Source organism: Chiloscyllium punctatum, chromosome 9, assembly GCF_047496795.1.
Source record: "Chiloscyllium punctatum isolate Juve2018m chromosome 9, sChiPun1.3, whole genome shotgun sequence".
In the NCBI taxonomy this organism is placed as follows: Eukaryota; Metazoa; Chordata; class Chondrichthyes; order Orectolobiformes; family Hemiscylliidae; genus Chiloscyllium; species Chiloscyllium punctatum.
In genome coordinates this window covers 41,373,854-41,400,030 of record NC_092747.1, presented here as the reverse complement: position 1 = coordinate 41,400,030, position 26,177 = coordinate 41,373,854, and the positions used below count along the sequence as shown (strand labels likewise).

The window sequence follows — 26,177 nt, the reverse complement described above, 5'->3', positions numbered from 1 at the left end:
TAGGGGAAAAAAACTGAATTAAAAGTCGTAATCATTTCTATGTATTTCATAGTAGGCCTGTTTATTATCTGAAGTGAGGTGTAAGATGGAATGTAAGTTTGATTTAAAAAAAAGTAGAGGATTCTCTGAAGTTGTGGTTACTGATAGGTAAATTGCAAACATGTTGACTCTCCTGGTGGTCTTAAAGGTGAAAGAAATTGGTGGAGAATCCTCCTCCAACTTTAAATGCGTAGCTGCTTTTCCTTTGTTGTATAGTTGGCTTGAATGGGTTTGCTGACCTTTCAGATGATGTCCTTCTGGTCCCAACAGCTTTGGCTGTAAACCTTTAAAAGCAATTGCAAATCATGTGACCTATTAAGAATTCCAAATTACCCTTAAGAAAAGGTGCGTTAGGCTAACATATCCTGATTTATAGATTTTTACATGTCTCTGGTTTGGAAACATGGTGAGGTGTGAGCAACAGCCCTTGAGGACAAGGTCGACTTTGTGTGGAATCAAGAAGCCTTAGCAAAATTGGAATCGATGGGAATCTGGGAGAAGTCCTGCTGGTGGTTGGAGTCATACCGAACTCATAAGATGGTTGTGGCTATTGGAGGTCAGTCATCTCCGCTCTAGGACATATCTACAAGATGTCGTTGGCCCAACTATCTTCAGTTGCTTCACCAATGATCTTCCCTCCAATGTGCAGTCAAAAGTGAAGGGTATTTGCTGATGATTGCACAATGCTCCATACCATTCATGGCTGTTCAGATTCTGAAGTAGTTCATGTTCAAAGAGCAACAAGACCTAGACAATATCCGGGTTTGGGCTGACAGGTGGCAAGTAACATTTGTGCCAGACAAATGCCAGGGCATGGCCATCTCCAGTGAGACACAATCTAACTATTGTCCCATGATATTCAATAGTGTTACCATTAAATCACCCATCCTAATCATCCTGGGGGTTACTATTCACGAGACTTGCCATATGAAAAGATGTGTAGGAGAGGCAAAGTTATAGTGATCATGGGAGATTTCAGTATGCAGATGGACTGGGAAAATCAGGTTGGTAGTAGATTGCAAGAAAAGGAATTTGTGGAATGTCGACAAGATGGCTTTTTGGAGAAGCTTGTGGCGGAGCCAACTAGGGAACAGGCAATTTTGGATTTGGTGTTGTTCAATGAGGTAGACTTGAATCTGAAGCTTAAGGTGAAGGAACCCTTCGCAGGTAGTAATCATAATATGATTGAATTTACTCTGCAATTTGATAGGGAGATGGTGGAATCAGAGGTAACGGTATTACAGCTGAATCACGGTAACTACAGAGGCATGAGGGGGGTACTGGGTAGAATTGACTGGGAGAGGAGCCCAGCAGGAAAGGCAGTGGCACAGCAATGGCAGGTGTTTCTGGGAGTAATTCAGGAGACATAGCAGAGATTCATCCTGAGGAAAAAGAAGCATGGTACAGGAAGGATGAGTCAGCCATTGCTGAATAGAGAAGTCAGGGATAGCATAAATGCAAAAGAGAAAGCATATAATGGTGGCGAAGGGCAGTGGGAAATCAGAGGATTGGGAAGCTTAGAAACACCAATAGAGGGCAACAACAAAAAGAAATAAGGAGGGTGAAGATTAAATATGAGGGCAAGCTAGCCATTAATATAAAGGAAGGCTGTAAGAGTTTTTTTGGATATATAAGAGGCAAAAGTGGGCATTGGGCTGCTGAAAAATGATGCTGGAGAAATAACAGTGGGGAACAGGGAAATGGCTGAGGAACTGAATAATTATTTTGTGTCCGTCTTCATGGTGGAAGACACAAGTAATATCCCAGAAAAATTCAAGAGAATGAAGGGACAGAGCTGACTATGGTGGCCATCACGAAGGAGAAGGTGCTAGAAAAACTGAATGGCCTGAAAATGGATCAATCACTTGGACCAGATGGACTTGCACCCCAGAGTTCTAAGGGAGATAATTGAAGCGATCACGGAAACATTAGTGGTCTTTCACAAATCACTAGAATCAGGGATGGTCCCAGAGGACTGGAAAAATCACTAACGTGACGTCCCTGTTTAAAAAGGGAGTAAGGTAAAAGAAGGAAAATTACAGCCCCGTTAGTCTAACCTCAGTCGTGGGTAAAATCCTGGAGTCCATTGTGAAGGATGAGATTTCTCAGTACTTGGAAGTGCATGATTTAAAAAAAAGGCAAAGTCAGCAGGGTTTCCTCAAGGAGAGGTCATGCCTGACAAATCTGCTCGAATTCTTTAGAGGAAGTATTGAGCATGGATTTCAAGAAGGCCTTTGACAAGGTGCCGCACAGGAGGCTACTCAGTAAGATAAGGACTCATGGTGTTAGAGGCAAGGTGCTAGCATTGGTAGAAGATTGGCTGTCTGGCAGAAAACAGAGAGTGAAATTAAAAGGGTCCTTCTCAGGATGGCAGCCAGTGACAAGTGGTGTTTTGCAAGGCTCAGTGTTGGGACCACAACTTTTCATTTTATACATTAACAATCTAGATGAAGGGACTGAGGGCATTCTGGCTAAGTTTGCAGATGATACAAAGCGAGATGATACAAGTAGCATGGAGGAGACAGGGAGGCTGCAGAAGGTTTTGGACAGGTTAGGAGAGTGGGTAATGAAGAGGCAGATGATGTACAATGTGGAAAAGTGTGAGGTCCTGCACTTTGATAGGAAGAATAGAGGCATGGATTATTTTTTCTAAATAGGGAGAAAATTCAGAAGTCTGAAATGCAAAGAGATTTGGGAGTTCTAGTCTCGGATATTCTCAAGGCAAATTTGCAGGTTGAATCAGGAGTTAGGAAAGCAAATGCAATGATGGCATTTACTTCAGGAGGATTTGAATATAAAAGCAGGGATGTACTCCAAGGCTCGGTAAGGCTCTGGTCTGACCACATTTGGAGTATTGTGCACTTTGTGGCTCCATATCTCAGGAAGGATGCACTGGCCCAGGAGCATGTTCGGAGAAGATTCACGAGAATCTTCCCAGGAGTGAAAAGCTTAATGTGTGAGGAACACTTAAGGACTCTGGGTCTATACTCGATGGAGTTTAGAAGGTGGGGGCATGGGGACCTAATTGAAACATACAGAATACTGAATGCCCTGGATAGAATGGATGTTGGGAAGATGTTTCTATTGGTAGGAGAGACTAGGACCTGAAGAGAGGGAAGACCTTTTAGAACTGAGATGAGGAGAAACTTCTTCAGCCAGAGTGGTGAATCAATGGAATTCATTGCCACAGAAGGCTGTGGAGGCCAGGACATTGAGTATATTTAAAACGGAGAAAGTTAGCTTCTTGATTATCAAAGGTTACAGGGAGGAAGTGCGAGAATATGGTTGAGAAACTTATCGGCCATGATTGAATAGTGGAGCAGACTCATTGGGCTGAATGGCCTGATTTCTGCTCCCATGTCTTATATTCTTAAGAGCATGTCAGAATGAAATGACTCATCTGACTCTCCAAGCCTGTCTGTCATCTACAAGACACAAGTTAGGAATGTGATGGAATACTCCCTACTTACCAAGACGAGTGCATCTTCAACAACAACATCAGCATCTCCAAGTTATCCTCTGAACCATTCACTGTCCCGACTTGGAAATATATTGTTTTGCTTCAGAGTTGCTGGGTCAATATCCCTGGATTTTGCTCCGTACCGACATTGTGAGTCTACATATATTAAATGGACTGTAGCAGTTCAAGATGGCAGCTCGCCATCATCTGACGGTAACTAGGGGCAGGCAATAAATGCTGGTGCAGCCCACATTCCACAAATGGACTTTTAAAAAAAGACCACTGATGTCTGTGTTTGAGATCAAGAACCATTATAATAAAACATAAATGTGAGACTCCTTTCATATTCAATTTATTATCTATTGAGTTTCAATTATCTTCCTGTCTTACCATGAACAACCATCAACTGGTGAATTAGAGTTTGACAAATGATTGGGATTAATTATATTTTAATGCACTTCCTTGAATTCCCACTCTTGATTGAAGTTGATGTTTTGACAGACATGATGTGTGTCCGTTTTAATAATTTGTGATACCTGAGATTGGATTCCCTACAGTGTGGACACAGACCCTTCGGCCCAACAAGTCCACACCGACCTCTGAAGAGCAACCCACCCAGAGCCATTCCCCTACATTTACTCCTGACTAATGCGCCTAACACTACGGGCAATTTAGAATGGCCAATTCAACTAACCTGCACATCTTTGGAATGTGGGAGGGAACCGGAGGAAACCCACACAGACACTGGGAGAATGTGCAAAATCCACACAGATAGTTGCCTGAGGCATGAATTGAACCCAGGTCCCTGGCACTGTGAGACAGCAGTGCTAACCACTGAGCCACCGTGCTGCCCTGTCTTGACTGGGCAAGTTACAGGCCACATGGGCATGCAAGCTAAGTTTTTAAGAGTAGCTCAATTTCTAATTGCTTATGAGGTAGGATGTGGTATTTTATAGAGTCATTGATTTTGTTTTGTTAATGGTCATGCACAACAGAAATGACTATAACTACAACTTTGAAGTCTCCAAAACCAAAGCAATTCAGTTAGATTATCACTTGGTTGGCAGGAATTGAGTGTGGTGCACTTGGGTGTACTGGATGCCTTACATTAATGCACAGGGCCCTGTTCTTTGCAGACTGATGTAAAATGTTCATATTCTGCACCTGTTACAGATCAAATGAATAGATAACATACATTCACTGGTTCATTTCTGAGGGCAATGCCTTGACCATCTGGAGTCAACCTGACTAGTTCAAAATGTCACTCATCATTAATTGGTTCATTCTTGTTGGCAATGCCTCTACTAATCAGAGTCCATCTACCAATAAGTCAGCACTCTCCTCTCACAGTATAAGTGCTTTTCGCCTTGAAATGGTATTATTCTAAATTGCCTGGAGGAATGCAAGATGAAAAGCTGAGACAAAATTGTTTTTATTCAGCATTGTTTCAATTGGAGTAAATTTTTGAGTGTTTTAGGTAATCTTGATTGAAAGAAGAAGCAACGAAACCACACTTGTGAAAATTTTCAAGCTTATAATAATGTATGTTAGAGCAGATCTTTGAGTTACATAATTAACTAGTACAATTGTTCTGTGAATTTAAGTGAAAGAGCAATGGAAAACGGGTTATTAATTCATTTATGTAGCAATAACTTAAATGGCTGTGGGGAACAGTAAATTAACAATATGTGGACTAGAAGGTGTATCTACAAATCAATAGATTGATGCAGAAACAAATCACTTGGGAACAGTAACGAATTGAACAGTAGTTTAGCAGATGTAAATAACAGATTAAAGGGCACACCACAGATCAAGTGGATCCAAATTAATAAATTGCTGGAGGTGGGTGCCAGTTACTTAATACGTTGAAACAGGAGAGAAAATCTAAGATGTCATCAAATTATGAACATAGTTGGTACCTTTAAATTAACACTGCAATCTGCTTTTACAGTTGTTTTCTGCTCTCCTGCCAACAAATTGACATTCACTAGTTTTATTGGAGCTTGCATTTCCACATATGAGCGTTTTTCATTTGCTAGTTTTGAAGTTAAGTGTAGAGTAAATCTAGAAGGCTCTTTAAATTAACAAGCCTTTTGTCTGATACATTTCAGCATTAAATCTGTATTTTTGTAGTTCAAGTACTTGTACAAGTAAGGTACTTCTTAACCTATAATGGCGTCACTAATTGCAGTATTGAAGATGTGTTAATCATCCATGGTATTGGCAGGGAAAATTTAAGGTAAAGGTATTGAGGAGTCAATAGACCTCAGCCAAAAATGAGGCAGTTTGGAAATGAGCATCACCTTCGTCTACAAGCGCAGGGGGGAGAGGAAGGAAATTAGTTTCTGTTCGCTGAGCTGGGAATTTGTGTTGCAGATGTTTCATTCTCTGTTTGACAGAGAACAGCCAGGGAATTCCTAGAGGCATGGCACTCATCCACAGATTCAATCAATAAGCAAATCGATCTGGATCCAATATACCGACCACTGTAATGGTCAGCTGGAACTGACAACCGGAAGCGGCAGATTCAAACCACTACAAATGCCGGAGGAAAGATCACAGAAGCGCTTCACAGGAGGCACCCAAGCACTGAGGATGTCACCTAGACAGGGGATGAAACGTCTGCAACACAAATTCCCAGCTCGGTGAACAGAACCACAACGAGCACCCGAGCTACAAATCTTCTCACAAACTTTGAAGAAATTAGAAATTGGCGACCAATTTCACTGCTGAATGCAGACTACAAAGTCCAGTCTAAGGTCATTGCCAATAGATCAGGTCTGCACTTGTACTGGTGGTTCACTCTCTGACCAAACCTGTGCTGTACCGGGCAGGACAATCTCTGAGAGCCCCATGCTCCTCAGGGATATGATCACCAATGTGTAGGACAGAGGGGTGGATGCCTGCCTCATCAGCCTGGATCAGGAGAAGGCCTTTGAAAGGATACCACACCTACATGTGGGATGTGCTCTCCAAAATGGGCTTTGGCAATTGGATCTGACTGCTCTGCAGCAACATCAATAGAGAGAAAGTGAGAACTGCAGATGCTGGAGATTAGAGTTGAAAAGTGTGGTACTGGAAAAGCACGGCAGGTTAGGCAGCATCTGAGGAGCAGGAGAGTCAACGTTTCTGGCATAAGCCCTTCATCAGGAATGTAGGGTGGAAATGAAGATGAGAGGTAAATAGGAGAGTGTGGGTGGGGCTGCGGGAGAAGATAGCTGGGAAGGCAATAGGTGGATACAGGTGGGGGGGGGGTGGTGGGGTGATAGGCTAGTGGGAAGGAAGCTGGACAGGTCAAGAGGGCAGTGCCGAGTTGGAGGGTTGGATCTGGGATGAGGTGGCGGGGAGGGAAGACTTTGGAAACTAGTGCAGTCAATGTTGATGCCATGTGGTTGCAGGGTTCCAAGGCGGAAGATGATGATTTGGCGGTGGAGTTGGCCTAGGACTTGCATGTCCTTGGCAGAGTGGGAGGGGGCGTTCAGGTGTTCGGCCACAGGATTGTTAGATGTGTGTTTCCCAGAGCTGTTCCCTGAAACGCTCTGCAAGTTGGCCTCCTGTCTCCCCAATGTCGATGAGACCCCATCAAGAGCAACGGACGCTGTAGATGAGATGGATGGATGGATGTGCAGGAAAATCTCTGCCAGATGTGAAAATATTCTTTGAGGACTTGGACGGAAGTCGGGGAAAGGTGTGGACGCAGGTTTTACAGCTCTTGCGGTAGCAAGGGAAGGTACTGGGTGTGGATGGTGGGTTGGTGGGGGGTGTGGACCTAACAAAGGAGTCACTGAGGGACTGGTCTGTGCAGAAGGCAGATGGGTTGGGGATGGCAATATGTCTCTGATGGTGGGGTCTGATTGCAGGTGGTGGAAATGGCAGAGGATATTGCGCTGTATTTGAATATTTGTGGGGTGAAATGGGAGGGCAGGGAGGTGGGGACAACCTTGTTGCACTTGGAGGGGTTAGATTCAAGGGTGGAAGTGTAGGAGATGTGCTGGAGAGCATTGTTGATCATGTGGGAGGAGAAACTGCGGTCTTGGAAACCCACTCCTCCAGCCGCACCAAGGATAGAACCCGCCTGATCCTTCCATCCCTCCAACATCCGGATGCACCATGAGTATCCTGCACCATATGCGCCACCTATACCTATCTGCGTTCCTCAAAGACCACTTCACTTCAATTCGCCCTCCCATTCCACTAAGGACATGTAAGTCCTGGGCTGCCTCCACTGCCAAATCCAATCCACCCAATGATTGGAGGAAGAACCTCATCTTCCGCCTTGGGACCCTCCATCCACGTGGCATCAACATAGATTTCGCTAGTTTCCAAACCTCAATCAATGGATGGGAATCAGAAAGCTTCATGATCAGATCTGGAGACAGGCGGGACTGTCCACCTTGTTTGTGTGTTACATAGAGGCTTTTGCTGTGTCTCTCAGGAACAATGTGAGCCTGAGAGGGGTGACAACTCCAGACAGTGGAGACATGCAGGTCAAACCGTCCCTGTACATGGATGACATCGCCATCTTCAGCTCGAATGGACTGTTATTAAGCAGACTCATGAGCATCTGCGACCAGTTCGACCTGGCGTTGGGAGCAGAGGGAAATCGAGGCAAGAGCGAAGTCATGTTCTTTGGGAACTGAATGGCCGATCCTTTATTCCCTTCACCGTCAGGACAGGTTACCTGAAAGTCCTGGGAATATGGATTGGAGGGATGGGGATGTGTGCAAAATCTTGGTAGGAGTGCGTCACCAAGGTGAGGTAGAAACTAGGTTTTTGGGAATATGGCTTCTTCTACATTGTGGGTAAAAACCTGTTCATCAGGCATGAGGCATTCTCTTTGTTGTATGTCGCGTAGGTCTAGCCAATTCCCCAAACCTGTGCCTTTGTAGTCACCCAAACCATCTTTCCCATCATCTCGAGGTCTAAGATGCATCGTGTCTGCCAGGATCCCTTGGACTAAACTCTGGGTAAAGGGGCAAGGAGGTACCCAACACTGCCCTCTATCCTGATGGCTACCTTTTGGCTGCCACATCAAGCTGTGCATAGACCCTTGATATGCAAACACAGTGTCACTACGTACTGAGTTTCCACGTGTCCCCAATACTGCAAAGGATGGGTTTGGCCTTGTGGCTGAGGAACATGCTAAGTAGTTGGACTGCTCCGTATCAACTGTCCTTTGTGGAGAATCTTCAAATTTCCAATATAGTTCTGAAATATTTTGAACATTAGACCGAGCCTGAATAGTTCAATTTTAATCTGATTTCCTTTCCTTTACAGGAAAGGCCTTCTGTGTCCGTGCTTTTGTATGTTGAGAAGAAAGAGCACGCTTGTTACAAATTTGCTTTGTAAATTTCAGTTGGCTAATGAAACAAAGGTACAGTCTTTGATCAGCTTATTTAATTTCCAAGGTTTATTAAAAAAATGCAGAATTTTGAAGCAATGAGATATCTGATTATTGTGTGTGTTTTGTTAACAGAATTATTACTGACACCAGTGAGGCAGAGAGGGGAAGGAGACAAACGGTGTCTGTTGTCATACCAATTTGGGTTCGTTCACAAAAATTCAATTTTGAAAGCTGACAACTTGTAAACGCCGTCTGTCTCTCTGTTGCTGTTTGAAAATGGAAACTTAATAATTAACATCTTTAAATGTAGATATCCTGTGAGTAATTTCAGTTTAAGAAAAAGTTGCATTTTGAAAGCAAAATATAAAGATTAAATTTTCATTGATTTTCCTGCTGTTTGGATGCTGTCTGACCTGATGTGCTCTTCCAGCACCACACTCTCGACCCTCATCTCCAGCATCTGCAGTCCTCCCTTTCTACTAGAGTGAAAAGTGTACACTGTTGCCATTCCTGGCAACATTTTCGGTACACAATCTTGGATAGAAAGTAGAAACATAAAGAAACAAAATAAAAGTTAAATATTATAGTCCTTCTTAATACTAAGTAGAAAAATAAAGATATAAAGTTTCATAAATTTATAAGCTAAAGGATCCTGTAAAGCACTTTAAATATTTCAACTTGCTTGGCCCCATTCAGAGAATCATGAATGTGAACCTTGCAGTCCCTCTGAGAATGTGTATAGGGTATAAGCAGGCAGGGAAAGCGTTAATTCTGAGGTTTGTGAAACAAGAGGTTCAGCTGAGCATGACTCAGGTCAGAAAAGAACTTACAGTTAACAGTGGGGTGCTGCATGGGTTATGGGTCATGGGTTAACAAGGTGGAAAAGCATTCATTATGTAGAACCATTTAACAAGGTGAGGTAGCATTCAGTATGTAACATCAGTTAACAAGGTGAAAAGTATTCATTATGTGAAGCCAGTTCGTCATTGTGTAACAGCAGGTACCTTAATCTTTAATATGGACACTTGTTGATTGTAACAATCACCCAATCAATATGTATGTTGCCTTATCTGGATGTTCCTCCCTGTAAAATGACTATGTAGTTCACTGAGAAACTGCTCGACCAGAGAAGACCGTGAGCTCATGTCTCTGTGCACATGGGCGATCGTTCTCTCTCTCTCTCTCTCTCTCTTTCTCTCTCCAGGGCGTGGAATAAAGATGGAGGTGAAACTATACTGTGTCTCTGAGCATTCTGCTTCGACTGAGTGGGGTGGGGGGGGGGAGCGGGAGTGGGATGACAACATTGGTGTCAATGGCAGGATCCAAACAGCTAGTTACAATTGGACGATGTCAGCGGCTGCCTGGAACATCGGTGTCCAGATGAATAGGCCCACAAGGTAAGATTTTAAACCTGGGTCCCTCTCGATATTCCTGTGTGCCGGAGATGGTCCCTTCATTCGATCGTTGTCTATTCTACGGATTCCTCGAACATTAATTAGTTCAGTCGAGAGACACAGTTTCGCAAGCGCGCTGGCAGGCTGAGGTTCGAGTTCTCTGCACTGCATTGCGGGGTGGGATGTGAGATTGAGGTTAGAGTCCTTTGCATGGTACTGAGGTTCAATCCCCTGGGGTGGGGGTGTGTGATTGAGGTTAGAGTCCTTTGCATGGTACTGAGGTTTGAGTTCCCTGGGGTGGGGGGGTTGTGGTTGAGGTTTGGGTTCTCTGTATAGTACTGGGGTTCAAATCCCCTGGGGTGGGTTTGGTTGAGGTTAGAGTCCTCTGCGCGGCATTGCGGGGAGGGGTTGTGATTGAGATTAGAGTCCTCTGTGCAGTACTGGGGTTAACGTCCCCTGGCGTGGTTTTGGTTGAAGTTTGAGTCCATTGTGTAGTACTGGGGTGGGTTTGCGTTGAGGTTGGAGTCCTCTGCACTGTGCTGAGATTCGAGCTCTGTGTTTAAGCAGGGTTCGAGCTCTCTACGTTTAATGGGGATTAGAGTTTTCTGTGTTTAAGCAAGGTTCGAGCTCTGTGTTTAAGTGGAGTTCGAGCCCTTGTGAGGAGTAAAGTGAGAAAGGGGTTAAAGTTCCCCAGTGGTGAAATTTAAGGCTCTGTGTCTTTGTTCTGGGGGAAAGAGAGTGGCTTGGATTGCAGTGCCATGTAGTCCGCTGCGAGGCTTTCTCTTTTTAGAAGTATAATTCCAGTGAGAGGATGCAAATAAAATGAGAAACACTGAAATAAAGATTGTACTAATACTTGGGTTGAAAAAAAGAAAGTTTCCATGTAGATTGTGCCATGTTGAGAGTGTTTAATGTTGAAAAAGTTTGGTTTGTTAAAAGGATTTTCTGAACCAGTATTTTAAGTAACTATTTGAATCAGGATCTCAATTCAGTGTGTTTTGTGGGTTGTGTAGTGGACAGATTTTGTTTTTACCTTGATATTGTACAACATGATCCCCTTCTTAAAATTGTCAAACTTGTAATCTTAAAACAAATTGATTGAGTGCCTTGAGCCTCTGATGTGTTTGAAATTCTACAATGCCTGTTTAAAAAGGAACAGTTGGTCAGTGGTCATGCTTTAACTAGAGTATTGTATTATAAGATCTTTGCTGTGCTTTTAATGCAGAGTGTTCACAAAAAGAAGAGTGCATTTTTAGTTTGATGTTTTAAGATTTTCTAGAGAATATTTGAAATTGAGGCTGAGCTGTTTAAATTCTGTTAATTATTATTAAGACTTCATTAGCCCCCTTCATATTGCAAACTCAAAGAATGTTATGATTTGGAGATGCTGGTGTTGGACTAGGGTGTACAAAGTTAAAAATCACACAACGCCAGGTTATACAGTCCAACAGTTTTAATTGGAAGGACACTAGCTTTTGGAGTGACGCTCCTTCATCAGGTGATTGTGACAATCTCCTGATGAAGGAGCGTCACTCCGAAACCTAGTGTGCTTCCAGTTAAACCTGTTGGACTATAACCTGGTGTTGTGTGATTTTTATCAAAGAATGTTGATTTCTACCAAAATTGCCACCATAATTCTGACTGTTTATTTGGGAAGTTTCATTTGGAGAAAATATTTTTAAAATATTCAGCATCTGTTTCCCATGAATATTTGAGATTTAAATCTAATCTGATCTGAAACTGCCTGTTCAATTGACAATAGACAATAGGTGCAGGCGTAGACCATTCAGCCCTTCGAGCCTGCACCGCCATTCAATACGATCATGGCTGATCATTCCTAATCAGTATCCTCTTCCTGCCTTATCTCCATAACCCTTGATTCCACTATCTTTGAGAGCTCAATCCAACTCTTTCTTAAATGAATCCAGAGACTGGGCCTCCACTGCCCTCTGGGGCAGAGCATTCCACACAGCTACCACTCTCTGGGTGAAGAAGTTTCTCCTCATCTCTGTCCTAAATGGTCTACCCCATATTTTAAACCTGTGTCCTCTGGTTCGGCACTCACCCATCAGCGGAAACATGTTTCTTGCTGCCAAAGTATCCAATCCTTTCATAATCTTATATGTGGAGAAAGTGAGGACTGCAGATGCTGGAGATCAGAGCTGAAAATGTGTTGCTGGAAAAGCGCAGCAGGTCAGGCAGCATCCAAGGAACAGGAGAATCAACGTTTCGGGCATCAGCCCTTCTTCAGACTCCCCATTCCTGAAGAAGGGCTGATGCCCGAAATGTCGATTCTCCTGTTCCTTGGATGCTGCCTGACCTGCTGCGCTTTTCCAGCAACACATTTTCATAATCTTATATGTCTCAATCAGATCCCCTCTCAGTCTTCTAAACTCAAGGGTATACAAGCCCAGTCGCTTCAGTCTTTCAGTGTAAGGTAATCCCGCCATTCCAGGAATTGACCTTGTGAACCTGTGCTGCACTCCCTCAATAGCCAGAATGTCTTTCCTCAAATTTGGAGACCAGAACTGCACACAGTACTCCAGGTGTGGTCTCACCAGGGCCCTGTACAGCTGCAGAAGCACCTCTTTGCTTCTGTACTCAATCCCTCTTGTTATGAAGGCCAACATGCTATTAGCCTTCTTCACTACCTGCTGTACCTGCATGCTTGCCTTCATTGACTGGTGTACAAGAACACCTAGATCTCTTTGTACTGCCCCTTTACCTAAATTGATTCCATTTAGGTAGTAATCTGTCTTCCTGTTCTTCCCACCAAAGTGGATAACCATACATTTATCCACATTAACCTGCATCTGCCATGCATCTGACCACTAACCTAACTTGTCCAGGTCACCCTTTAATCTCCTAACGTCCTCATCACATTTCACCCTGCCAGCCAGCTTTGTATCATCAGCAAATTTGCTAATGTTACCATCTTCTATATCATTGACATATATCGTAAAAAGCTGTGGTCCCAGCACGGATCCCTGCGGTACCCCACTGGTCACTGCCTGCCATTCCGAAATGTAGCCGTTTATCACTACCCTTTGTTTCCCATCAGCCAACCAATTTTCAATCCAATCTAGTACTTTGCCCCCAATTCCATGCGCCCTAATTTTACTCACTGTGTGGGACTTTATCAAAAGCTTCCTGAAAGTCCAGGTATACTACATCTACTGGATCTCCCTCGTCCATCTTCAGAGTTACATCCTCAAAAAATTCCAGAAGATTAGTCAAGCACGATTTCCCCTTCATAAATCCATGCTGACTCTGTCCTATCCTGTTACTACTATCCAGATGTGCTGTAATTTCATCCTTTATAATAGACTCCAGCATCTTTCCCACCACTGAGGTCAGACTAACTGGTCTATAATTTCCTGCTTTCTCTCTCCCACCTTTCTTAAAAAGTGGTATAATATTAGCCACCCTCTAATCCTCACGAACCGACCCCGAATCTATCGAACTTTGGAAAATAGTCACCAACGCATCCACGATTTCCCGAGCCACCTCCTTCAGTACCATGGGATGTAGACCATCAGGCCCCAGGGACTTATCAACCTTCAGACCTAACAGTCTCTCCAACATCAAATCCTGGCAAATATAAATTCCCTTAAGTTCAGGTCCTTCAGCCACTGTTACCTCAGGGAGATTGCTTGTGTCTTCCCCAGTGAACACAGATCTGAAGTACCTGTTTAATTCTTCTGCCATTTCTTTGTTCCCCGTAATATATTCCTCTGTTTCTGTCTTCAAGGGCCCAATTTTAGTCGTAACCATTTTTTTGCCTTGCACATACCTAAAAAAGCTTTTTCTATCCTCCTTTTATATTATTGGCCAGTTTACCTTCGTACCTCATTTTCCCTCTGCGTATTTCCTTCTTAGTAATCCTCTGTTGTTCTTTAAAAGCTCCCCAGTCCTCCGTTTTCCCACTTATCTTTGCTATGTTATACTTTTTCTCTTTTAACCTTATATGTTTCTTAACTTTCCTCGTCAGCCGCGGCCGCCCATGCCTCCTCCTGGGATCTTTCTTCCTTTTAGGAATGAACTGATCCTGCAACTTCTGCATTTTCCATAGAAATATCTGCCATTGTTCCTCCACAGCCATCCCTGCTAAGGTATTGCACCATTGAACTTTGGCCCGCTCCTCTCTTTTCGCTCTATAGTTCCCTTTATTCAACAGAAGTGCTGTCACTTCCGACTGTACCCTCTCCCTCTCAAATTGCAGATTGAAGCTTAATGTATTATGGTCACTACTTCTCAATGGCTCCTTCACTTCGAGGTCTTTGACCAATTCTGATTCGTTACACAATACCAGATCCAGAATTGCTTTCTCCCTGGTCAGCTCCAGCACCAGCTGCTCTAAGAATCCATCTCTGAGGCACTCCACAAAGTCTCTTTCTTGAGTCCAATACTATCCTGATTCTCCTAATCTACCTGCATGTTAAAATCCCCCATAACAACTGTAGTAACATCTTTGCGACAGGCCAATTTCAGCTCCTGATTCAACTTAAATCCGACATCCAGACTACTGTTTGGGGGCCTGTAGATGACTCCCAAGAGGGTCTTTTTACCCTTAGTATTTCGCAGCTGTATCCACACTGACTCTATATTCCCTGACTCCAGGTCCCCCCGCGCAAGGGACTGAATATCCTCCCTTACCAACATGGCCACCCCACCCCCTCTGCCCGTCAGTCTGACCTTATGATAGCACGTGTAGCCTTGAATATTCATTTCCCAGGCCCTGTCCACTTGAAGCCATGTCTCAGTTATCCCCACAATATCGTATCTGCCAATTTCCAAAAGAGCCTCAAGCTCATTTATCTTATGTCTAATGCTTCATGCATTCATGTATAGTATTTTTAATTTGTTACTGCTCTCACCCTTCCCATCAACCCCTATTTCACTCAACCTTACAGCATGATCCCTTTCCGAGTTTTCTGTCTCATTGATAGTTGTCTTTCTTGACTTCTCTTGTTCTAACTTTCCCTTCAATTTCCTTTTTAAACATCCAGTTTGTCCCCTCCCCACCGCTACTTAGTTTAAATGTAGCGGTGTTGCAGTAGAAAACCTGCCTGCCAGAATGCTGGTCCCTAACCTATTAAGCTGCAAACCGTCTCTCTTGTAGAATTTATGCTTACCACAAAATATACCCCAGTGATCCAAGAACTTAAATCCTTGCTTCCTCCACCAGTTCCCCAACCACACGTTCAAGTCCATTATCTCCCTGTTTCTGGCCACACCTGCCCGAGGAACTGGAAGCAAACCGGAGATAACCACCTTGGATGTCCTGCTTTTCAGCATTCTTCCTAGGTCTCCGAAGTCCCGCTGTAGTATGTTCCTCCTCTTCTTCCCGACATCATTTGTGCCGACATGTACCACCACCTCTGGCTCTTCACTCTCGTCCTTGAGGATGTCCAGCACTCTGTCCGCGATGTCTTTCACCCTGGCACCAGGAAGGCAACACACCATCCTTAAATCCCGTCTGCTGCCACAAAAACCCCGGTCAGTTCCTCTCACGATGGAGTCCCCTATTACCACGGTTCTGTGCGATGTCCGACTCTTCCGCTCTGCCTCTGCGCCAACTTTTGATTGACAGACCTGGCCGCCTTGTGAACTGACAGTGTCATCAGTCTCTACTGTTTCCAAAAGCTTCAACTTGTTCCTGACAGGTACTTCTCCCGGGGTCTCTCGCACCTGTCTCCTCTCTGCCTTCCTCATCGTCTGCTCTCTTCTGGCATGATTGGTGTAATAACCTCGCTGAAGGTCTTGTCCAGAAAGATCTCGTTCTCTCAGATGAGCCTAAGGTCCTTGAGTTCTTTCATCAGCGCTGCAATATGCTCAGTCAATAGCTGAATGTGCTCACACTTTCCACACATAAACGAGCCAGACACACCAGAGTCGTTGACCTCCCACATCAAGCAGGTAGTGCACTGAACCAGCTGGGCAGTCATGTCTTCACCCTCTTCAACTGTAGCGTAATCACTTCATTCAACCTCCTTGTCAAAGACTCCTGAGCTGAAGCCTCACTCTTTGATCCAATCTTCCTTCGACCCTCTTTTTTTTTGTGGCAAGTCTGTGGACTCTTAATTTAGGTTAGAGGAGGAGGGAGGGTAACCCTACTTTGTAGGGCCTGGAGTTTAGAACACACCCACTCTAATAGCAATCACTTACCTTCACTTACCTTCCTGACTGGCTTTGCGCTCCGTCTGAACTTCCGCCCAGCTCCCGCTGCTCTCTGCTGCAAAAAGCACAGGAAGCATTTTGTCGTTTTCTTGCTGTTTCAGACTTTTGAAGTACTGTTCCTGACAGCTTTCACATTCGCCAAGTATCAATTTGTTAAAGGAAAATAAATTTTGAATAACCTGAATGGGGTCTCCAGAGGGTTTGAATTTTAGGGCCATTGAATGTACTGCCCAAACAATTCAGTCAATTATAAACAACAATTTAGAAGTTTATGGATTGTATAAGACTTGATAATGTCATAAATAGTGACCAGAGTAACAGACTTCAAGGTGACTGAGAATGTTGAAATAGGGAGGCATGATTTAGCGTAGTTAAATATGTGACTGTCTTCAAACTAATAACCCCTTGGTAAGGAAGGAATGAGAGAGGAAATGCAAAGGTACTTTCAGCAGCTAACGTCGTCTCTAGAGTTTCTCCATTCACAGGTTAAGCACGCCTTTGAACCACCGTCTATCCCTCCACAACCTGATCCAACTGATTCAATCAGTGCCCCAGTCATGAGCATGAAAAGTGAAACGTTAACAACAGTAAAAAGGATGTTGGTATGTTTTCTGTCAGTGACCTTCCAACGGACATTAAACCACTTGAATCTTTCGATCATTTAAGCGATATGAAGGTTCACTGATCAAGCTAACATCGCAACAGCAATTGGCGTGTGTTACATTTAACAGCAGAGCAGAAGCTACAAGGGATGCTGCAATCACCTAGCCTGTAGTTACAGCTGCTGCTCTGCTTACTCAGATGTGCTGGTGTCCTCCATCTGAAGCATCTCTGGAAGGATGGAAGTCTCGTCAGTTTTGTGTAGCATTTAACTGCCCTTGTCCAAGAATTCAGATTTCTCTGTGGAGTGGTGTGCAAGGACAGACTGGATTTTGTTTTCAGGTTGGTCTTTACTGAAGGAGATGCCTGGAGAACTGGCTCGTTTCAGCTTGACTTGCAGGGGATGGAGTGGTCACTAAGGACTGTGGATTTAAGAACTTTACTGGTGATTTTTTTTTCCCACATAGGGAGGATTCTTCAGACTCTAATTACTGTAACGGACTAGTTTTTTTTTTGTTGCTCTAATCATTTTATGCTGTGTGTCAATTACTTCTTAAATATTGGCTGTCAGAGTCTTATGAAAGCTGGTAGTGCTATCTCGGTGGTTCTCATGAAATGATAAAAGGAGGGAATGAGAATATATATAATGTATAAGCAGGCAATGAAAGAATTAATTCTGAGTTTATGAAATGTGGTTCAGCTGAGCATGACTCAGATCAGATAAGCACTTAGTTAACAATGGGGTGCTGCAGGCAAGGGTCATGGGTTAACAAGGTGGAAAAGCAGTCATTATGTAGAGTCATTTAACAAGATGAGGTAGCATTCAGTATGTAACGTCAGTTAATTAAGTGAGAAATATTCATATGTGAAGCCAGTTGTTCATTGTGTAATGGCAGATAGCTTAGCTTTACTATTGACTCTTGCCGATTGATTGGGTGACCGTTAAAATATATAGTTGCCTTATCTGGATGTTCCTCCCTGTAAAATGACTATATAGTTCATTGAGAAACTACTCTTCCAGAGAAGACCATGAACTCATGTCTCTGTGCACATGGATGATGGTTCTCTCTCCCTCCAGGGCTTGGAATAAAGATGAATAAAGATACTGTGTCTCTGAGCATTTCTCTTTGATTGGGGGGGGGGGAAAGCAGGACGACACCTTTGCTCATGTACTCCCATCCAAGTTGTACCATTTCAGTCTGTATTGTCTCTCCTTTTCTTCTACCAAAATGCATTACCTCACATTTCTCTGTATTGAACTTCATCCGCCAGATATCTGCCCATTTAGCCAACTTGTCATTGTCCCTCTGAAATTACTCAGGATCATCTCGCATTTCACTATTCTGTCTAATTTAGCATCATCTGCAAATTTACAAATTTTGCCTTTAACACCCATCTCCAAATTGTTTCTATAAATCCGAAAAAGCAAGAGTTCCAACACTGACTCTGGAGAACACCATTTTTAACTCTCTTTAGTGTTAGAAATTGCCATCTACCTATCCTCTGTTTTCTGTCTTTTAGCTAACTTCTAATTCATGTTTTGCCAAGGACCCATCAATACCAGACATTTGTAATTTGCTAACCATCCTGTTACAAGGCATTGTTTCAGATAATTCCTGGAAGTCCAAATATACAACATCCACAGCACTACTGTCATTGACTGCTTGTGTCACCTCATCAAATAATTCAATTAAATTTGTCAAGCATGACTTGCCCTTGACAAAGCCATGGTGACTGTCTAATATTAACTTATTTTTCTCTAAGTGTATAGAGTACAACCTTAATTATCCGAACGTTAATTATCCAAATTTTGGATTATCCGGTCAAAGTCTCAAGGTCCTGGAAAAATGGCATTAGGCAACTCAGCACTGAGTTATCAGTTAAACATCATTATGGTATACATTGCCGGATAACTGAAGCATGTTCGATAACTGGCACTCAAATTACTGCTGGTTTCCGATCAGATTAGTTATCTGAATGAGCAGTTATACAAACAAAATACTCCCTACCTGTCTCGTTCAGATAATCGAGGTTATACTGTATTTACCTTATTCTGCATTATGACCTCTGTCAGTTCTCCCGCTATTGACATGAAGCTGATAGGTCGGTAGTTTCTGGAGTTTTCCTTTGTCCCTTTCTCAAACAGCGGTGTCACATTTGTAATTCTTTAGCCCCGTGGGACTAATCCTGTGTTCAGAGAGGCCTGGAAAATTTGTCATACATATTTTGAAAGTTACATATTGGTTTTATCATTTAAATGTTTGAATAATTGCTTTGGATTCTGCTAATTGTTGGTTTTGTAAAGGAACTATTTAAGTTTGTAGCAAGTATTTTATATAATGGCCATAGTTTCTTGGTGGTTAATACGAGCATTTTTGCTACAGTCATAGAACGGGTAAGCTCTGAGTTTGACCTTTTTTTCCCTATTTATTGTGACTTGATGCAAATATCTTTTTGAGTACTGTATTTGTAGCTGACTAATTATACAGATTACGGAAATAATTAATTTCGAAGAGGATTATTCATCCTTGTTTGACACTGTTTTACTTGCGAGCTGATAATTTCCCCTTTGTTAATTTCTAATTTGTAAAATATTTTGTGGATAGGAAATGCACTAAATAGGATGAGGAAGGAATGACGAAATAAGATAGTGTTGAAGTCCTTCTGCAAAAATACTGTAAATGTACACAAAGATAACTCATTCGCACATTTGAACAATTAACATACTTGATAAATCCATAATTTTACTAGTATAAGTTTAACCTTCATGTTTTAGTCATAACAGCTTTCAGTTTAATTCTTAGTGTTCAATTTGATACAATTACTGTTAAATATTTTGCAATGCAGTTCAGGATAGAATTAGTGGAATACCGCATTGTCAAAAGCCCAACCAAACTGAATTTTTCCATTGTCCACGTGAGTAGGAAGCTGTTCAGGTTCCAAATATCCATGTCTCTTTTATATTTAAATCCTTCCATCCTGTCCATATTATGTCATTCCTAGCACAAATGTAGGAAGAAATTGTGGCACGAAGATTTGCTTTCTTGTATCAGCACTAAACACATTTGACTGGTTAATAGTGGTGTGGTTGTTGTGTAAGCTGTTTGGTTGTGGTGTGGGCTTCTAAATAAAGGAAATATACTCTGAAATTTCAATTAGAAAAACAATCTTCCCTGTAACAATTAAGCAGTACAGAGATCAGTGTTAACTGCATGAAATTTTAAAATTTAATTTTGGTGAGTTTGAAGAAGTAATGATTTGGAGATGCCGGTGTTGGACTGGGCTGTATAAAGTTAAAAATCGCACAACACCAGGTTATAGTCCAACAGGTTTAGTTGGAAGCACTAGCTTTTGGAGCGCAGCTCCAGACCCACCTGATGAAGGAGCAGCGCTCCGAAAGCTAGTGCTTTCAGTTAAACCTGTTAGACTATAACCTGGTCTTGTGTGATTTTTTACTTTGAAGAAGTAAGATTTTCCTCTATTTTTGGTGGAATGGTGGTGTTGTGTGATTCCAGAGCTTTCCTTGGTTATGTAAATCAGATAAAATTCTGGATTATCTTGAATTTTCCCATGTCTGTAGTCCCAGTACAACGGTTTCAATGTTACTTTGAATTACTCCGTCATATCAGTCATTGCTCCATCTTAAACATTGAAGAAAGTTTGAACATACAAATAGAAGCAGAAAAAGGGGGAGCAGATTCAAACCCTCAAGCCTGCTTCACCTTTCAGTAAAATCAAGGCTGTTCTTTTTTGCGCTTTGACTTCGACATTCTCATCTACCCCTTAAATATAATATTTTGATTCCTTTGCCTAAGAATTGGTCTACCTGTGTTTTAAAAGTATTGCATGACTCTGCCACCTAAAGCAGAGTGTTTTCCAGTCTCTCAACTCTGAGAAACAAGATTTCTCCTTTTCTCTGTCCCAAAGAGCAACGCAATTTTTAAACAGTACCTCCTAGTTCTGGACTCACCCACGAGGAAGTCTTTTCCACATCAATCTTTCAAGATCATTCAGGATCATGTATACTTGAAACAAGTCACCTGCTACTTTCTAATCTCCAGTAGAAACAAGTCTACCTGTCCAACATATCCTCATAAGACAGCTCACTCGCTCCAGGTATCTAGTAAATCCCCCAAGTATTTATACCCTACTATAAATAATGGGACCAAAACTAAATGCAATAGCCAAAATGTAGCCTTGCTAATGCCCTGTATGTACAACTAAAGCATAATATACTTTTAGATTCAATTCTTGCATTTAAAATAATTTTCCATTTGCCTTTTTTGTCACTTGCTGTACTTCTATGCCAGGTTTGTGACTCGTGCATCTCTTAATTCTGCAGTAGTTTCCCATTTAGGTAATACTCTAGCATCACAGAATCTCTATACTGACCCTCCAAAGAGCATCTCACCCAAATCCAGCACCCCCAAAATACGTCCATAAATCTACATTTACCTATATAGAATGGCCAATCCACTTAACTTGCACATGTTTGGAATGTGGGAGGAAAACAGCGCACCCAGTAGAAATGCATGCAGATACAAGTCGAACGTGCAAAATCTGCTTTTACATTCTTCGTGCCAAAGTGAACTTCATATTTTCCTATGTTAAATCTTCATTTACCAGACTTTTGCTCTCTTTCTAATATCTAATGTTTTTCTGAAAACTCCTCTTGTCTACAAAATATAATACTACTCTTTTTGTTGTCTGAATTTCGTGACCAGGCCTTTGTTTCCTTAATCTAACTGATTGAGGTAAGTTATAAAATGCTGAGGTCTCAGCACAGACCCCCATGGGATTTTACCAGTTACATTCTGCCAATTAGAGACCTATTCATGCATGCTTTATTTTATGTTAGTCAGCTAGCCTTTTATCTATGCTAATACACTACTCCTCAACATCATGAGTTTTATTTTCTGCAATAAACTTTTATGTGGCACCTTATCAAATGTTATCTAAAATCCAAGTACAACAGGTTTACAGGCTCCTCTTTATCCACTGCATGTGTTACTCCTTCAAAGAAGTCTAGTTCAACATGATTTACCTTACACAAAATCATGTTGACTTTTATTAATCTTCTGATGGAAACTTTCCGGAGTTTAGAGAATTTTGAAAAGTTGCCACCAATGCTATTGCCACATTATCCACCTCTTCTAGGAACCTAGCACAAAGTCTATGTGGACCTGGGGACTTGTCATCCTTAGCTCTACTGGAGTTTGCTCTATATCACTTCCCTTCTGCACTAAAAAAAAGGAATAGCAAAATGCAATGTCTGTGAGCAAAACTTGCATATCCACAATTTTAACTATTTTTAACCTTTCAAATGAGCTCTGTACTCACGAATTTCATCATTCATGGGAGATCTCAGAAACAGAACCCTCGCAGATATGGAGGAATGACTAGTTTCTCTGTCCCTTCTCTTTCTAATTTAGAGATATAACTGGAATTTTATTTTGCATGCTTCATGGTGAAGACTGAAGGGCAGCATGGTAGTTCTGTGGTTAGCAGTACTGCTTCACAGCGCCAGGGACCTAGGTTCGATTCCAGCCCTGAGCAACTATTTGTGTGGAGTTTGCATATTCTCCCTGTGTCTGTGTGGGTTTCCACCAACAGTTCAAGGATGTGCTCGATCCACAGATTAAGTGGATTCGCCATGCTAAATTGTCCCGTAGTGTCCAGGGATGTGCAGGTTAGGTGGATTAGGTGCTGGTTACGGGGATAAGGCCGCAGTCTGGGTGAGATGCTCTTTAGAGGTGCAGACTTCATGGGCAGAATGGCATCTTTCCACATTGTTGGAATTCTGTGATTCTCTTAAAATGTTTGGTCAAAATATGAACACAAGTGATCAAGACATGGAATCTGATGACGTTTTGTGCCTGGGGTTCTATCCTGCACAATTTCCTGTAGTTTAGTAAATAAAGTCAGCTAAATGCTGTTTGCCATGTAAGTTGAAGAGTTTTCCATTTGCAAAACGCTTCTGTCAGCGTAATGGTTAGGCGTGAAGCTCAAATTCAGAAATTAACAGCTATAAGTGTGGTTCAGAAGTAAACTTCAGTTTTAGTTACTTTCATAAAGCATTTGCTCTGTACAACATCATAACTTTCTAATAACATAAAATAAACATTTAGCAAGTGCACTATTTTTGTCAGAGTCTTTGTGAACTATAAGCTCTGTTCTGCAATAAATTGTTTTTATTTTTATATTTCTTTTGTGTAGGAAAGATGACAAAGACTACGCTTTAAAACAAATAGAGGGTACTGGAATTTCTATGTCTGCTTGCAGAGAAATAGCAGTAAGTAAATACCATTATTTTTGTTTCAAATAGAAAGCTCAAACAAAAGAAAATTTTACTTTTTCTTGAGTAAACAATTTGTGACAAATTTAATAAAGCTTTTGTTGGCTCTTGGAAATTAATCAAAATAATTAGTCAATTTGAAATGGGACCTGACACAAGATTGTGTACTGCCAAAAACAAATTCTGAATGCAAACAAAGTAATTGCCCATCCTCTTAAAAAGGTGACATCTAAATGTACTGATTGCAAATTTCTTCATTGACAGTGTGGGTTCTTCTCCTGAAAATGTGCATTGAGGTCTTATTTACTTTTACTGTGTTAGGTGGATCTCATTGCAATAATGACAAAAAAAAAGTGTGCAGTTTAAAACTGTGCTGTTTATTTCAGCAAATGCCACCAAAGGACAAAGATTCTTGGAAGAAGGATTAATCCTTGTATATAATTTGTATGCATGTGAGGGAAGTGGAGGAATTCAATGACTTCACAACGAAAATGGATATGCAACTTACCCAACACTGGAATGAGAAAGTTACTTTACCTCAATAGCCCATTTTCTGAAATTCATTTTCTAAAAATCACTTTCTAAAACGTCTTTGATAAGCAATTCTTCCTTTCTCATTGATCATAACAGCACAGAAAGAGGCTACTTGGCCTATCAAGTGTGTGTTTGATTATGGGGATAAAGTGAGGGAAGGTTTGCTGCAGTGCAAGTACACCATTGTATTGATGCAACTTTGGTCTGAGAGGATTAGGTAGGTGTACAGAGTACAAATTTCAAAATTAAGAGCCGTGCTGTTTTATGTTTGCCTTTAATACTGTGGACTGCCATGAGAGAGAACTGTTTGTAAAAACAAGGGTTTACCAGGATTGCTGCGTAATTTCACAGCAAGGAATTTGATTGTGAACTTTTAATTATAGCAATGGGTCCTTCAATGCACAGATCATCAGGAATTGATTTGTTTGTAATTGAAGCTGATTAGTTCTCAGCTAACTGTGCAGGTTGGAACTGGAAACAAATTACAGAAACCTAGGGAGGGAGAACATGATGAATTGGTAAGATCCTGGAAAGCATGAGGATCAGATGGACCTTTGGTGTGCATGTACATCAGTGTCATAAGATAATGTGACCAGTAGATACATTCGTTAAGAAGGCTTTTAAGTTACTTGCCTTTATTGGTCGAGGCATAGACTTTAAGAGCAGGGTAGTGATACTAGAACTGTAGAAAATGTTGGTTAGGCCACAGATAGAATATTGTGTGCAGTTGTGCAACCCATATTTTCGGTTGGAAGTGATAATAGTGTAGAGGGTGCAAAGGAGATTAACCAGGATGTTACAGAGTCAGAAATGTACAGCACAGAAATAAACCCTTCAGTCCAACACACCTGTGCTGACCAGATATCCCAAATAAATCTAGTCCCATTTGCCAGCACTTGGCCCATATCCCTCTAATCCCTTCCTATTCCTGTACCCATCCAGATGCCTTACAAATGCTGTAATTGTATCACACTCCCCATTTCCTCTGGCAGCTCATTCTATATACGCACCACCCTCCGTGAAAATGTTGCCCCTTTGATCCCTTTTAAATCTTTCCCCTCTCACCTTTAAACCTATGTCATCTAGTTTTAGACTCCCCTACCCCAGGGAAAAGACTTGGTCTATTTACCCTATCAATGCCCCTCTGATTTTATAAACCTCTATGAGGTCACCCTTCAGCGTCTGATGCTCTTGGGAAAATAGCCCCAGTCTATTCAGCCTCTTCAGCCTCCAACCTTGGCAACATCCTTGTAAATCTTTGTGAAACTTGAAAGCGTTCAGCAATGTAGTCTGGGCTGGAGAGTTTTAATTATGAAGAGACATTAGGCAGACTGGAGTTCTTTTCCTTAGAAAAGAGGAGATTAAGAGGGGACATGAGTGAACCGATGAAATTGAGGGAACATAGTTAGGGTAGCTCGGCAGAAACTTTTCCCATTGACTGGGGGATCAATGATCAGGGAAACTAGATTTAAGATAGATTTAGATGAGATATGAGAAATACTTTTTCCACCCAGAAGGTAGTGGGACTCTGTAACTTGCTGCCTGATATTCTATTAAGAAGTATTTTCATGTACATGCAATGCTAAGGCATACAAGGCTGTGGACCAAGTGTTGGAAATGTGATTAGAATAGTTAGACGGTTGTTTTTGACCCTGGGCTTTCTTTCCTGTGCTGTAGTTCTTGATGACTGTGACGTAGAAGCACAGAGTGAAAAAATCATGTGCTGTTGTTCTCCCAAGTCTACTCTCTGTAATTTATAAAAAAAATTCAGTTTAAACTTGATGAAAGCCAGTTACCTTTTCTGCAGCTGTGACTTTTGAATTGATAAATCAGAGACATGCTAGAAGTTGATCATTTGCCCCATACTGCTTAAAAGCCAGTTGAAACTTACTGAGAAAGACAACTGAACACAGAGGATTTGCTAGCCAAATTAGGCTCCTCCCAATATTGGAACTGGGAAGCAAAGACCACGAAACTGATTTTCTATCTTTTCTACTTCCTCCTGTAATCTATTTTTCCTATTTGTTTGTGCATGAGAGAGAGAGTTGGTGTGTTTTGTGAGGATTAGTGTTCTAGTTAATGGTATGCCAGTGTTTATATCTGTGTGTTTGTAACTATAGTCAAATGACTTTTTTTAAAGCAAAACAAATCTTGTTTTATGCAGAAACCTGATCCACACCTTCTGTCACCCTCTGTCTGAAAGTCTGGTAAATCTGGGTACTCTCTGTACCTTTGTTTTTTTTTTAAACAAACTTCAGCAGTTAGTATGACTTAAAGTTTTAAGGTGTCCTATCCCAGTGGGTTGGAACAAAAAGCAAAGACTAGTTCATG

General features: G+C 41.8%; 1 protein-coding gene across 6 annotated transcripts in view; it reads left to right on the top strand.

Annotated features, from left to right (window-relative positions):
* cdk8 (cyclin dependent kinase 8) overlaps positions 1-26,177 on the top strand; it is a 141,496-nt gene that overhangs the window by 33,210 nt on the left and 82,109 nt on the right. For all 6 annotated transcript variants that reach the window (XM_072577321.1, XM_072577318.1, XM_072577320.1 and 3 more), the window contains exon 2: positions 23,234-23,309. In XM_072577321.1, the coding sequence (XP_072433422.1) occupies positions 23,234-23,309 (76 nt within the window). The remainder of the gene's footprint in view (positions 1-23,233; positions 23,310-26,177) is intronic.